This window comes from Myotis myotis, unplaced genomic scaffold (assembly GCF_014108235.1).
Source record: "Myotis myotis isolate mMyoMyo1 unplaced genomic scaffold, mMyoMyo1.p scaffold_m19_p_67, whole genome shotgun sequence".
In the NCBI taxonomy this organism is placed as follows: Eukaryota; Metazoa; Chordata; class Mammalia; order Chiroptera; family Vespertilionidae; genus Myotis; species Myotis myotis.
Window position 1 is genome coordinate 101604 of NW_023416376.1, and position 15713 is coordinate 117316.

Below are 15713 nucleotides of genomic sequence, written 5' to 3' on the forward strand. Positions count from 1 at the left end.
ACGGGAGACTATGATTTATCGCAACGTTCAGTCTTTCTTTTCTTCTTTTTGCTTTTTAATGTTTAGTCTTTTGTAGCTTTACGCTTGTTTCAGACCGTCTACGGCATTGAGAATGAGTCCATGTGTGTAAGCTGTTTTTAATTACTTGCAGGTCGCTAGTTTTAACTTACCTTCGTACTTATTAAAATGGTGATAATGTAAGATTCTGTATGTCTGTGCAACGTCAATCAAGCATCAATAAAAGGGAGGAATTTTCAGGATGTCGTTTTTTACCCAATTTCCTCTGGAAATGGAGCTTTTCATAAAGTCTTATCAGGTTAACCTGTACATAATTCCGTATTCTTACCTTTTTTAATTATTATTTTTGAATATATTTATTGATTTTTTTTTTTTTACAGAGAGGAAGGGAGAGGGATAGAGAGTTAGAAACATCGATGAGAGAGAAACATCGATCAGCTGCCTCCTGCACACCCCCCACTGGGGATGTGCCCGCAACCCAGGTCCATGCCCTTGACCGGAATCGAACCTGGGACCCTTCAGTCCGCAGGCCGCGCTCTATCCACTGAGCCACACCGGTCAGGGCTATTCTTACCTTTTTAACAGAAAATACTATAATATACTCAATCTGAAGGCCTAGGGAACCACGACAGCATCTCATCCTGGCCTATTTTTTTAAATATATATTTTTCTTGATTTAGGAGAGGAAGGGAGAGGGAGAGAGAGAGAGAGAAACATCCATGATGAGAGAGAATCATGGATCGGCCACCTCCTGCACGCCCCCCACTGGGGATCAAGCCCGCAACCCGGGCGTGTGCCCTTGACGGGGAATCGAACCCTGACCTCCTGGTTCATAGGCTGACGCTCAACCACTGAGCTACACTGGCTGGGCAAGATCCTATTTCCAAATCAGGTCTCATTGTGGGAGTTAGGAAGTTTGGCAGGGGGCGGGGGGGAGGGGGTGGGGGCAGGAAGAGACACAATTCAACCCACAAAAGATGGCAACGATGGCCAGTAGCATATGCAAAGACACCCCCACATCATTAGCCATCGGGGGGGGGGGGGCGGGTGCTCTGGGTTGGAAATGAAGATGCCAACTTTCCCCCTCTCTCCTGAAAACGCTCTCCACGCCTTAGACCAGCGGTTCTCAACCTTCCTAACGCTGCGACCCTTTAATGCAGCTCCTCATGCTGTGGGGACCCCCAACCATAACGTTATTTTCGTTGCTACTTCGTCGCTGTCATGTTGCTGCTGTGATGAATCGTCATGGAAATACCTGATGTGCAGGATGCATTTTCATGGTGACACATTGAACATAATGAAAGCACAGTGATTGATCACAAAAACAACATGTAATTATAGATGTGTTTTCCGATGGTCTTAGGCGACTCCTGTGAAAGGGTCATTCGACCCCCAAAGGGGTCGCGACCCCCAGGTTGAGAACCGCTGCCTTAGACCCTATGTGTGCCTTAGTGAAAGAAAAATAAACAAGAAAAGACAAAAACGGACCTCGGCTGGTAGCTCAGTTGGCTACAACATCGTCCTCATACACCAAGGTTGCAGGTTTGCAGGTTCGATCCCCGCTCAAGGCACATACAAGAATCAACTGATGGCCCTGGCCGGTGTGGCTCAGTAGATAGAGCACCAGCCTGTGGACTGAAGGGTCCCGGGTTCGATTCCAGTCAAGGGCACATGCCCAGGTTGTGGGCTCGGTCCCCAATGTGGGAGGCAGAAGGCAGCCGATCTATGATTCTCTCTCATCATTGATGTTTCTCTCTCTCTCCCTCTCCCTTCCTCCCTGAAATTAATTTAAAAAAAAAAAAAGAATCAATTGATGAACGCATGAATGGGTGGGGCAATGAATTGATGTTTCTCTCTTTCCATCTCACTCCCTTCCTCTCTAAGAAAAATAAAAAATATAAATACTTTTTAAAAAGAAGAAAGAGCCCTGGCCGGTGTGGCTCAGTGGATAGAGCGTCGGCCTGCGGACGGAAGGGTCTTGGGTTCGATTCCGGTCAAGGGCACAGGCCTGGGTTGCGGGCTCCATCCCCAGTAGGGGGCGTACAGGAGGCAGCCGATCCATGACTCTCTCTCATCATGGATGCTTCTCTCTCTCTCCCTCTCCCTTCCTCTCTGACATCAATAAACACACACACACACACACACACAGGCAGCCACGGGGACAGGACCCAAGGCTGCCAACACCAAGACACATAACGCAAATAAGCCTCCTGCATCCGATGCCGCTGAATCCTAGAAGTAAGTTTATTTCTGAGTTGCCGAAGGGGCACGAAGAGAGACATTCTTCCGATGTGGGCACAGTAGTAACGCGCAGCACGCAGGGATGTCCTCTGGATCAGGGGTCCTCAAACTTTTTAAACGGGGGGCCAGTTCACTGTCCCTCAGACCGTTGGATGATGAGAAATGCAATCGTCGCCCATGGGAAACAGCAACTTACAGACCGAGGGGAACCGAGGAGACATTTTGTGACTCGGAAAAATATACGCCCACGTCTTTACAACAGAGAATACCGCCGCGCTGGGTCCTGGGCGTATATACAAAGAGTATTTTACACACGGTCTCTCTTCTAACTTAAGAGCCTACAACCATCGCCCGGCCGGCGTGGCTCAGTGGCTGAGCGTCGGCCCGTGAACCAGGAGGTCGGGGTTCGAGTCCCGGTCGGGGCACAGGCCCGGGTGGCGGGCTCCATCCCCAGTGGGGGGCGTGCAGGGGGCAGCCGGTCAGTGATTGTCTCTCGACATGGATGTTTCTCTCTCTCCCTCCCCCTCTCCCTTCCTCTCTGACATCAATACAAATATATTAAGAAAAATAAAAGAAAAGAACCTTCAACAGTGAAGTGTGGACTGATGGCCAGTGGCCTGTGGGCTTGCGTGTCCCCTGCACACACCCATCTGTCCCCAGCCGCCACCCCTCCATGGACATCAGCGCTCATCAGTGTGGCGAGGCTGGGGGAGGGGGTGACACCTGGTGCACGGAATAGCGGGGACCCCAGAGGGCGTGTCCACTGACAGAGCCAATGGCTCATGGGTCACGTGGCTGTGCTGCTAGCGGGCTGTAGGCAACCGTGAGTACAGGCAGCTGGGACAACGAATGCAGACTCAGAGTCTCTTACGTCATCTAAAGCCGTAACTGGTGGAATGTCAGGGACAGAGGCCCATAAAAAATCAGCTTTCGTCTGGCTCGGTGGTTGAGCGTCGACCCAGGAACCAGGAGGTCAGGGTTCGATTCCCGGTCAGGGCACAGGCCCGGGGTTGCGGGCTCCATGCCCAGTGGGGGGCGTGCAGGAGGCGGCCGATGGGTGGTTCTCTCTCATCATGGATGCTTCTCTCTCTCTCTCTCTCCCCCCCTTCTTCTGCGAAATCAACAAACAAATACATATTTTTGAAAAATGTAGCTTTCGCCCAACCCGGTGGCTCCGTTGGCTGGAGTGTTGTTGGGGACACAGAAAGGTCGCCGGTTCGATTCCCGGTCGTGGCCCACGCCTAGGTTGCGAGGTCGGTCCCCAGTCGGGGAGCATGCGAGAGGCAACCCATTTGTTTCTCTCTCACATCGATGTTTCTCTCTCTCTCTCTTCCTCTCTCTAAAAATCAATAAATGTATCCTCGATTGAGGATTTTTTTAAAAAAAATCAGTTTCAGGGTTTACAAATGAGTGCTGGTCCCACATCACTTCAGTAGCAATTCAACGTCCACTCGGACATTATCCCTAACCCCAGCCTTGCCTCAGTCTAAACCAGGGGTCCTCAAACGACGGCCCGCGGGCCACATGCAAGTACAAATACTGTATTTGTTCCCGTTTTTTTACTTCAAAATAAGATATGTGCAGTGTGCATAGGAATTCGTTCATAGTTTTTTTTTTTTAAACTATAGTCCGGCCCTCCACGGTCTGAGGGACAGTGAACAGGCCCCCTGTTTAAAAAGCTTGAGGACCCCTGATCTAAACTCAACCCAACTCGCGCCTCACCAGGCCGTCATCCGAAGTCCCACAGCCAACGCTAGCCTTCACCCTAACTCAGCCCCCCCTCCTCGCCCAACCCAATCCTGGAGCTAAAGCCAGCCCTCAGCGTGTCCAGCGCCCCCTCACGCGAACCCCCCCCCCAAACTGTCACCTCCAGCTGAACCCTCATTCCCGAGGGATGCATTGAAACGTCAGTTCCGACGAAAAACAATCATTGACTATCAACGATTCCCCCCCACCCAACGATCCTAATTAGATGACTTTCTTATCATTCCCCCCCCAGTAAAAACAGTCGGGAGTAGCACGTTCTGCATACATTCCGTCTCCTAAAGCTTTGCTTTGCCAGATTGTGTGCAAGAACTTAGTGCTCAGAAAACACAAAAAAAATCGCATTCCCAGTCCTCAGTGCATTGACTGGGCTTCAGAGTCGGTAGAAACGGTTGACTTCCCTTCTCCTTTGACTCCCAAGATGCCGCGTGCGGGCACAGACAGATCTCCGTCCTCTTGTGAAAATGGCAGCGGCATTTTTGTGGCTGTCCACGGGTTCTGGTGCCTGAGACGCGGGCCCCCACCCTCACCCCGTGACGGTCCTTGGACCAGCTCGCGCCCCAGGCCTGGCCGGCGCGATTGTGTCTTTTTCGCAGAGGCCACATCAAGATCCTCAAGAAAGACGTCAGCGCCAACATGGCCACAATTACTGACCAGAGTTCATAGCCGGCAAATGCCTTCTGCGCCTGCCGACGGCCTGACCCTCGACAGAAGGGAAAGCCCTCCGTCCCCGGGTCTCCCCGAGGCTTCGGGATGCCGGACGCTACACCAGCCTCGCCCCGTGGACCCAGAGGTCGGTCCCGGGTTCGATTCCCGGTCGGGGCACATCCCGGGGAACAGGCGCGGGGGACGTCCCGTGGGTGGCCTCGGCGATTGCAGGGCTGGAAGGACACGGTCCCCCGGGCATGGCACGGCTGCGGGGGTGTTTGGGTTAGTGCTGGGCTATCTATCGAACCCACCTGAGCTGGAAGGACAACGGCCGTGAAAAATGACAGGACAAAACGTTAGCAGCGGTGACTGAGCAAGGGCCTGGGTTTCATGGCAGAATCTAGAGCTTTGTGGGTTTTTTGTTTTTTTGTTTTTTTAAGAAATACATATTTTGGCCCAGCTGGCATGGCTCGGTGGTTGAGCATCGACCTGTGAACCAGGAGGTCAGGGTTCGATTCCCGGTCAGGGCACAGGCCCGGGTTGCGGGCTTGAGCCCCAGTGGGGGGCGTGCAGGAGGCGGCCGATCCATGATTCTCTCTCATCATGGATGTTTCTCTCCCTCTCCCTCCCCCTCTGAAATCAATACAAATAGATTTATAAAAATGGTAGCAGGGGTGACTGCACCGGCTGCATTGGCTGGCGGGATTTAGAGGTCTGTGGCTTTTTAGAGAAAGGCGCGTTTTGGAACCAGCGACTCAGGCGAGGTATCGGCTTGGACGTCCCCGTCCCATCGCCTCAGCAGCATCCCACGCCTGCCGTGGGCTATCGCAGGGCGCGGCGGGCAGCGCCTCCCTCTGCCGAGGCCCAGGGAGCACAGACTCGGGGTGTCACACACGTGCAGGCATCAGGGGTGTCTGTGCAGGTTCCTGCGAACAAAACAAACAAGAAAAACCACATGCAATTCGCACGCCACTCACGGGAGACCGGGTTAAAAAGCATTGGATTTGCCTGGCCGGAGTGGCTCAGGGGCTGAGCGCCGACCTAGGAACCAGGAGGCCAGGGTTCGATTCCCCGTCAGGGCACAGGCCCGGGTAGCGGGCTCCACCCCAGTGGGGGGCGTGCAGGAGGCAGCCGGTCCGTGATTCTCTCTCATCATGGATGTTTCTCTCTCTCTCTCCTTCTCCCTTCCTCTCTGAGATCAATAAAGAAATATATTAAACAAAAATAAAAGGATGCCTATTTTTTATTTTTAAAATATATTTTATTGATTTTTTACAGAGAGGAAGGGAGAGAGATAGAGAGTTAGAAACATCAATCAGCTGCCTCCTGCACACCCCCCACTGGAGATGTGCCCACAACCAAGGTACATGCCCTTGACCGGAATCGAACCCGGGACCCATCAGTCTGTAAGCCGACGCTCTATCCACTGAGCCAAACCAGCTAAGTCCTCTCTCCTCATTGATGTTTCTCTCTCTCTCTCTCTCTCTCTCTCTCTCTCTCTCTCTCTCTCTCTCCTCCCCCCATCTCCCTTCCTTTCAGAATTCAATACGAATAAAAAATTTTAAAAAAAGAACACTGAGTCCTAGCCGGTGTGGCTCAGTGGATAGAGCGTCGGCTTGTGGACCAAAGGGTCCCGGGTTCGATTCCGGTCAAGGGCACGGACCTCGGTGGCCGGCTCCTCCCCGGCCCGGGCCCTGGTCGGGGCGCGTGCAGGAGGCGACCCATCGATGTGTCTCTCTCACATCGATGTTCCTCTCTGTCTCTCCCTCTCTCCTCCACACTCCCTAAAAATCAATGGGAAGCCGAAACCGGTGTGGCTCAGTGGATAGAGCGTCGGCCTGTGGACTGAAGGGTCCCGGGTTCGACTCCGGTCAAGGGCATGTACCTGGGTTGCGGGCACATCCCCAGTAGGGAGATGTGCAGGAGGCAGCTGATCGATGTTTCTCTCTCATCGATGTTTCTAACTCTCTATCCCTCTCCCTTCCTCTCTGTAAACAATCAATAAAATATATTAAAAAAAAAAAATCAATGGGAAAATATCCTCGCGTGAGGATTAACCCAAAACAAATTTAAGAAAACACACAAAAATAAAGCGCAACGAGTTGCACCCCTCCAAGCAGCTCGTCTCCTGATGAACCCAGATCCCACACCCCTTCCCACCGAGCCCTCAGCCAGGACATGGGCAAGGTCGGCCCCAGGAGGGTCTGGTTTGACGGGGCTTGGGGGGCAGGTCCTGATACCTGGGAGGGGTGCACAGGGCCGCAGGCGGGCCCAGCACAGGGCCGCCAGGACGCCGGCTTTCGGCTCTGCGGGCAGTGCCTCTGGGCCAGCGGCGCGCAGCTGCTCGCGTGCACACAGTCCAGCCTGCGGGCCTGGACGCCCCGGCCGCAGGCCGCGGAGCAGGGCCGCCAGGGGCCCGGGCGCCAGCACGCGGCACAGGCCCCCGCCGAGCAGCTCCTCCCGGTGGCGGATCTGAAGTGGGAACAACAAAAACACGGCAGAGGGAAAAGCGGGTGTCGCTTCTTGCTGGGAGCCAGCCTTTCATGCACTACAATTCCTTTTCTTTCTTTTTTTTAAAAATATATTTTATTGATTTTTACAGAGAGGAAGGGAGAGAGATAGAGAGCCAGAAACATCCATGAGAGAGAAACATGGATCAGCTGCCTCCTGCACACCCCCACTGGGGATGTGCCCGCAACCCAGGTCCATGCCCTTGACCGGAATTGAACCTGGGACCTTTCAGTCCGCAGGCCGACGCTCTATCCACTGAGCCACACCAGTCAGGGCGAATTCCTTTTCTTTTTTAAAATATATTTTTATTGATGTCAGAGAGGAAGGGAGAAGGAGAGGGAGAGAAACATCCATGGTGACAGAGAATCATGGGTCAGATGCCTCCTGCACGCCCCCCACTGGGGATCGAGCCCGCAACCCGGGCCTGTGCCCTTGACCTGGAATCGAACCCGGGACCCTTCAGTCTGCAGGCCGACGCGCTATCCACTGAGCCACACCGGCTCGGGCTGGTGTGGACATTTTGATGGTAATTTAGTATCCAAACGAATAGGGCGGGCCACCCATTTCCTTATCTGAAACCTGTCCTGCAACAAAATGGGCCGTTTTGTGGAAAGATGTGTTCCAGATGTCGCTGAAACGTCTGTGCTTCATGGCCAAACAATTCCAATCAGTCAAACGGAAGGAGGAGCTACGCGGCCCAGTGAAACAGAAGAAACGGAATCTTATGCTTTCAGATGGGGGACACGCTTACACCTGGTGTATGCGTCGGAGAGGCCAGCTCCCAGGAAACACGTCTGGTGTGTGAGCGGGAAAGCACCCCCTCCCTCCCCCCACAACACACACGCGGCTTTGGGTTGTCAATCCGCCTTGCAGAACGCAACGAAAAGCATCTGCCAGGCACACATCCGTCTGAGTGTGGTCTCCATCCTCCCGCAGAACAGGAACCGGGGCTGTCTGCTGAGAACGGGGCGGCGGTTCCCAGCATCGGCCGTTCGGGGAGACGGGTTCTGGCTGCAGCTGGGTGTGGGGAACAGGGGGTGGGCGGGCTGGACGCTGCCACACCTCGCTGAAGGCTCGGGCTGGCCCCGGAGCCGAAGGTCAAGGTCGTCTCGTTTGCTCCAGCAAGAAGACTTCGATGCGGCCCTGCCTGGTGTGGCTCAGGGGATAGCGCGTCGGCCCGTGGACTGAAGGGCCCCGGGTTCGATTCCCGGTCAGGGCACAGGCCCGGGTTGCGGGCTCAATCCCCAGCGTGGGGCATGCAGGAGGCAGCTGATCCGTGATTCTCTCTCATCATGGATGTTTCTCTCTCTCCCTTTCCCTTCCTCTCTGAAATCAATACAAATATATCTAAAAACCACAAAAAACACACAAATAATGTGTGATTATCAAAAGTATGCATCTATCCCTGTTTCAGCATAATGTGTATTAATACGGACTAGAGGCCTGGTGCATGAATTTGTGCACTGGCCGAGGGGTCCCTCAGCCCGGCCTGCAACCCCTTGGGGGATGTCCACCTGCCAGCTTAGGCCCGACCCCCTGGGGATCGGGCCTAAGCTGGCAGTCAGACATCCCTCTCACTGTCCAGGGCTCTTACAGTCTGGGACCCCTCGCTCCTTACTGCCCACCTGCAGCGGAGGCGGGCAAGGGTCCTGCCACCGGCACTGCACTCGCCAGCCGTGAGCCCGGCTTCTGACTGAGCGGTGCTCCCCCTGTGGGAGCGCACTGACCACCAGAGGGCAGCTCCTGCATTGAGCGTCTGCCCCCGGTGGTCAGTGCGTGTCATAGCGACCGGTCGTCCCGCTGTGTGGTCGCTTTGCATATTAGGGTTTTATTACATAGGATGTCACTGGGAGAGAGCATGGTTTTACTGGGAGTGCTCAGTGAGGAGAGGAGACAGACAGGTGTCAGTCCCTGCAGGGGGCGGGGCCAGTACCTCCTGTCATCACAGTGGGGGTCGGAGCTGTTGTGTGGGCAGAGGACGGGACGCGGCTGTATCCTCACGGCGCGACCCAGGCAGCGTCCGGGGCACTGGAACAAAGCACAGGGCAGTGAGCTTGAGGGGCTGCCCCCAGGCTGGTAAGGGGGTCGCGCCCGAACCACCCCAATGACCTTTGACCTTGGACCTCTGGCTTCCGGGACTGTGTGCAAACCAGGGTCTGCAGTCGGAGGTGCCCAGTCTGTCGTCTGTTGCTATGGCAACCCTAGCAGGCCACTTCAGGGCCCTACCCATTATTTTAAACATTTTTTGGCAAAGATTTCTATTATAATATTGCCCGGCCGGTGTGGCTCAGTGGCTGAGTATCGACCTATGAACCAGGAGGTCAGGGTTCGATTCCCGGTCGAGGGCACAGGCCCGGGTTGTGGGCTTGATCCCTAGTCGGGGGCGTGCAGGGGCAGCCGATCCATGATTCTCTCTCATCATGGATGTTTCTCTCTCTCCCTCTCCCTTCCTCTCTGACATCAATAAAAAAAATATGTATTTTTAAAAATCGACTAGAAGCAGGCGATGGGAGCTCCGTCGGAACGGGGGCGTGGGCGCCTTACCTGGCCCGCCGGCTCCTCGGCGCACGGGTGTCCGGAACACGGGCTTCTCCCCGGAGGCCGGCCGTGGGGGTCGCAGGCTCCCAGGGGCATCCCCCGTGCGGTGCCGCCGGCCTGGGTGCGTTTGCACGTCACTTGCCGAACGCGGGACCCCTTCCCGCAGGACGCGGAGCACTCGGACCAGGGGCTGGCGACCCACCTGCGGACAGAAACTCCAGAGCTCAGGAGGGCCCGGCCCGTCGGGTGGAGGGGGGGTAGGCGCTCCCTATGCAGGGGGGGGGGGTCGGGGGGAGGGCCAGCAGCTCAGGGGCCGCCTGCCTTATGCCCACACTTCCCTCTGCTCAGGGGGCCACAGAGTCCCTTGTAGAGACTCCCAAACCGACACGGGGTGGGGTCACGCCTCCTGCGAGTCTTTATTTAAATTTTTATTTTTTTATATTTTTATTGATTTCAGAGAGGAAGGGAGAGGGAGAGATAAACATCAAGGATGAGCGGGAATCATGGATCGGCCGCCTCCTGCACGCCCCCCATTGGGGACCGAGCTCAAAACCTGGGCCTGTGCCCTTGACCGGAATCGAACCCGGGACCCTTCAGTCCGCAGGCCGACGCTCTATCCACTGAGCCACACCGGCCAGGGCTCCTGCGAGTTTTTATACAAGACCCGTCGCCGGTGTGGCCCCCGAGGACAGAGCGAGGGGCATATTGGGTGGACGTGTCCATGTGGATTTCGACTCACTGAAGGGGAGAAAAAAATATGCATTTGAATCCTCACCCAGGGATATTTTTCCATTGATTTGTAGAGAGAGCGGAAGGGAGGGGGGGAGACAGGGAGAGAGAGAGAGAGACATCGATGTGAGAGACACATCGATCGGCTGCCTCTTGCACACGCCCTGAGCAGGGCCAGGGATGGAGCCTGCCACCGAGGTGCGTGGCCTTGACCGGAATCGAACCCGTAACCTCTGGGTTCCCAGGCAACGCTAACCGCTGAGCCACACCGGCCGGCCCCGCTAAAGAAGTCTTAGTCCAGGTTCCGGTGCCTTTGAAACCAGCAGGAACCCGGTCCCAATGAGGTCAGAACTGAGGCCGCACGTACCTGGGGGGGCAGTCCCGGCGCGGGCAGCGCTGCGAGCGGACCGGCGGCCTGGGGAGGTGCCCGCACAGGGCCTCGCTCACCTCCTGCCCGCCCGCCGCCACGCACCGGAGGCTCCGGACGCGGGCTCCCAGGCGGCCGCAGGTGGCGGGACACGGCGTCCAGGGACCCGGCCTCCAGGAGGGCTCTGCGGGGGGAAGGTGAGAGTGATGCTGCCTGCACGGCCATCAGGGTTCCCAGAGCTGTCCCACTGAGCGGGCTGGACCCCCCCCTCACCAGCTGTCCCACTGAGCGGGCTGGACCCCCCCCCCAGCTGTCCCACTGAGCGGCCTGGACCCCCCCCCCAGCTGTCCCACTGAGCGGCTGGACCCCCCCCCTCCCAGCTGTCCCACTGAGCGGCTGGACAACCCCCCCCCCCAGCTGTCCCACTGAGCGGCCTGGACCCCCCCCCCCCAGCTGTCCTACTGAACGGCCTGCACCCCCCCCACCCAGCTGTCCCACTGAGCGGCTGGACCCCCCCCACCAGCTGTCCCACTGAGCGGGCTGGACCCCCCCCCCAGCTGTCCCACTGAGCGGCCTGGACCCCCCCCCTCCCAGCTGTCCCACTGAGCGGCCTGCACCCCCTCCCAGCTGTCCCACTGAGCGGCTGGACAACCCCCCTCCCAGCTGTCCCACTGAGCGGCCTGCACCCCTCCCCCCCAGCTGTCCCACTGAGCGGCCTGCACCCCTCCCCCCCAGCTGTCCCACTGAGCGGCCTGCACCCCCCCCCAGCTGTCCCACTGAGCGGCCTGCACCCCTCCCCCCCAGCTGTCCCACTGAGCGGCCTGCACCCCCCCCCAGCTGTCCCACTGAGCGGCCTGGACCCCCCCCCAGCTGTCCCACTGAGCGGCCTGCACCCCCCCCCAGCTGTCCCACTGAGCGGCCTGCACCCCCCCCAGCTGTCCCACTGAGCGGCCTGCACCCCTCCCCCCCAGCTGTCCCACTGAGCGGCCTGCACCCCCCCCCAGCTGTCCCACTGAGCGGCCTGGACCCCCCCCCAGCTGTCCCACTGAGCGGCCTGCACCCCCCCCAGCTGTCCCACTGAGCGGCCTGCACCCCCCCCCAGCTGTCCCACTGAGCGGCCTGCACCCCCCCCCAGCTGTCCCACTGAGCGGCCTGCACCCCCCCCAGCTGTCCCACTGAGCGGCCTGCACCCCTCCCCCCCAGCTGTCCCACTGAGCGGCCTGCACCCCTCCCCCCCAGCTGTCCCACTGAGCGGCCTGCACCCCTCCCCCCCAGCTGTCCCACTGAGCGGCCTGCACCCCCCCCCCAGCTGTCCCACTGAGCGGCTGGACAACCCCCCCCCAGCTGTCCCACTGAGCGGCCTGCACCCCCCCACCAGCTGTCCCACTGAGCGGCCTGGACCCTCCCCCCTCCCAGCTGTTCTGCCGTGTAGCCTGTCTGTGTCTCGTGCACAGAGTCAGCCATCATGGAACGCAAAGGGGTCCTTCATTTTTCATTTTTGTTTAATTAATGCATTTATTCTTCGCTGTATTTACTTTATTTACTGTAAGTACTTCTTGGTTGTTGGAGGTATGACACTATATGTTCCCTTTCCCCCATTGGCTCCCTGCAAGTGGGGTCCTTTAAACCCCATTTCCCTCATGAACTGATGGCAATAACTGTGGGAACGGCGGCCAGGACGGGCCCTTGGACCACAGCCCAGGGGAGGGGCCCCTGCAGGCCAGAGGGACCCGCCAGGACCCGCCCCGCCAGGGGGAGGAGGGGCGGGAGCCAGGGACAGGCGGGAGGCCTCTCCAGGGACAATGTCTGCAAAGTGGGTCAGTCCCGGCCGTGGCGGCTCAGTGGTTGGATGTCGACCTATGAACCAGGGGGTCCTGGGTTCGATTCCCGGTCAGGGCAAAAGCCTGGGTTGTGGGCTCGATCCCCAGTGTGGGGCGTGCAGGAGGCAGCCGATCCGTGATCCTCTCTCATCGTGGATGTTTCTCTCTCTCTCCCTCTCCCTTCCTCTCTGACATCAATAGAGAGAGACAAGCAGCCCTTAGTTCATAGTGCAAAGCCTCGCACGCCCATCTCGTCTACGTCTCAGCGCCATAACCCACAAACGGGGTGCCCTGTCGGCGGGGAGGCCCGCCAAGCCCAGCCCGACGGGACACTTACCCAGCAGGTGCAGGACGGACGTGGCCGCCGCCTTCCCCAGCGCGCTGGAGGCCCTGCAGACGTAGGTGCCTTTGTTTTGCCGGGAGACGTTCTGTAGCAGCAGGGACCCATTGGGGAGCACGGAGGTGTTGTCCCCCAGCGGCCCGCCTCTCTTCACCCAGCTCACCGTGGGCCGGGGGATGCCTGTGGGATGGAGGCAAACAGGGCGGAGGCAGATGCCTTTAAGAACAGGCCCACGGCAGCCGGCGCGGCTCAGGGGGTGAGCGTCGACCTGTGAACCAGGAGGTCAGGGTTCGATTCCCGCTCAGGGCACAGGCCCGGGTTGGGGGCTTGATCCCCAGCGGGGGGCGTGCAGGAGGCGGCTGGTCCATGATTCTCTCTCATCATTGATGTTTCTCTCTCTCCCTCTCCCTTCCTCTCCGGAATCAATAAAAATAGATTAAATAAAAAAGATTTCATGGGCAAATGTACTTTTCTGGAGAGAGGGTCCTTTTTGGGGGGAAGGGGGCGGCGGTGAAGGGATTTCTGACCAAGACCTTGAATCACCGCCCCTCACAGCCACTATATGATGAAAACCCACGTCCACCCGCGGGGGAGCAGCATGGGCCAGGGACGAGGCGACGAGGAGGAATGGACCACAGAATCTCGCTGCGCCACAACAATGCCCTCCCCCCTCGCAGAAGGGGGGTGACGAAGGCCCGTGAAGACGGCTAATAGTCCAGACACCAGAACGTTTTAAAGCAAAGGCCGAGGTCGGCCGCATCTCCAAGGAGCTTAAGAGCCAAGACACAAGCCAGAGGGATGCGTGCGGGACGGAGATATTGGATAAATGATGCTGTACTAGGCGCTGGCAGGCAGGGGTGGGGGGAGGGATGCAATGCGGATACCCATCGATTCTCAGAGGGAGGACTTCCCTTTCTGGCCAGCAGCGGGCAGAGAGGGTGAGGTTAAAACATCCATATTTAGAAGAAGAAGAAATTTTTTGTTTTTTGGTTAATCGTCACCTGAGGGTATTTTTCCATTGATTGTTTGAGCTTCGGGAAGGGAGGGGGAGAGACACAGAGAGAGAAACATGGGTGTGAGAGAGACCCATCGACTGGGGTGCCTCCCCGCTCATACCCCCACCAGGGCGGGGATCAAGCCTGCAACTGAGGTCCGTGCCCTTGACCGGCATCGAACCCGGGACCCTTCAGGCCAAGGGCTTCTGCTCTACCCACTGGGATACACTGGCCCGGGCAGAAACTATTGGTTTTCTTTTTTTTAAATATACATATTTCTTTATTGATGTCAGAGAGGAAGAAGAGGGAGAGGGAGATGGAAACATCCATGATGAGAGAGAATCACTGATCGGCTGCCTCCTGCACACCCCCGACTGGGGATCGAGCCCACAACCCAGGCGCGTGCCCTTGGCCGGAATCGAACCCGGGGCCCCTCGGTCCGCAGGCCGACGCTCTACCCACTGAGCCAAACTGGCCAGGGCAACTATTTGTTTTCTAACCCTCACCCGAGGATATTTTTCTAGAGAGAGTGGAAGGGAAGGGAAGGAGAGAGATAGAGAGAGAGAGAGAGAGATAGAGAGAGAGAGAGAGAGAGAGAAACATGGATGTGAGAGAGATACATCGATGGGTTGCCTCCTCCATGCACTCCAACCAGGGCCGGGATCAAGCCTACAACCGAGGTCGGTGCCCTTGACTGGAATCGAACCCGGGACCCTTCAGTCTGCGCTATCCACTGAGCCACACAGGCTAAGGCAGACACTCTGTTTTTTTAAGAGCAAGACGAGTAACTCTCGCGACTTAGACCTTTTAAGCTTTAGAAATAGAGCTGCACGTCCGAATACTCTCAACGCACAGGGACTGAAGGCCATCTCTCCTCTCCCTACCACACGGTTAAATTAGGCACAGCTGACCGGAGGGAAGGACTGTGAGTCCGTCTAAGGCAGCGGTTCTCAACCTTCCTCACGCCGCGACCCTTTCATGCAGTTCCTCATGCTGTGGGGACCCCCAATTTCATGGTTACAAATGGAACATCATGAAAGCATAGCGATTCATCACAGAAACAATATGAAATTATAGATGTGTTTTCCGATAGTCTTAGGCGACCCCTGTGACAGGGTCGTTCGGCCCCCAAAGGGGTCGCGACCCGCAGGCTGAGAACCGCCGGCCTAAGAGGGACGCATCGGCGAGCTCATTATAACTCGCCGTGAGCAATGTCCGAAGGGCACCTAGGACACAGACAGGGGTGCGCATGCCACCGACGCAGGGGGTTCATCTGCACTCGCAACGCGAACACACCACGTCCTAAAGCGGGGTTCCAGCGTCTGAAAGTGACGACGCCCTCACCTACATCATGCAGAGTCCCTGCTTCCACTCACGGAGCCGGCGTGGCTCAGGGGTTGAACCAGGTGAGCGTCAACCTATGAACCAGGAGGTCAGGGTTCGATTCCCGGGTTGTGGGCTCCATCCCCAGTGGGGGGGGGGGGGGGCAGGAGGCAGCCGGTCCATGATTCTCTCTCATCACTGATGTTTCTCTCTCTCTCCCTCTCCCTCTCCCTTCCTCTCTGAAATCACTGGAAAAAAAAAGGGGGGGGGGAGGCCTGGCTGGTTTGGCTCAGTGGATACAGCGTCGGCCCTCGGACTGAAGGGTCCCGGGTTCGATTCCAGCCGAGGACACGTACCTTGGTTCCAGTTTCCCAGGCCCTGGTCAGGGACATGCAGGAGGCAGCCAATGGATGTGTCTC

The 15713-nt window shown here is 57.4% G+C and overlaps 1 protein-coding gene across 4 annotated transcripts in view; it reads right to left on the reverse strand.

Moving 5' to 3' along the window:
* Positions 1-5197: 5197 nt before the first annotated feature.
* Positions 5198-15713, reverse strand: part of ADAMTSL3 (ADAMTS like 3) — a 111758-nt gene continuing 101242 nt past the window's right edge. For 2 of the 4 annotated variants that reach the window (XM_036315930.1, XM_036315928.1), the window contains 5 exons: positions 12974-13156; positions 10817-11000; positions 9727-9922; positions 9116-9210; positions 5198-5597 (listed from right to left, as the gene is read on the reverse strand). In XM_036315930.1, coding sequence (XP_036171823.1) covers positions 9125-9210; positions 9727-9922; positions 10817-11000; positions 12974-13156 — 649 coding nt within the window. In that variant the 3' untranslated portion in view covers positions 5198-5597; positions 9116-9124. Of the gene's footprint in view, positions 5598-6911; positions 7144-9115; positions 9211-9726; positions 9923-10816; positions 11001-12973; positions 13157-15713 lie in introns of those variants that run through there. The other 2 variants (XM_036315927.1, XM_036315929.1) reach the window with 2 other exon arrangements.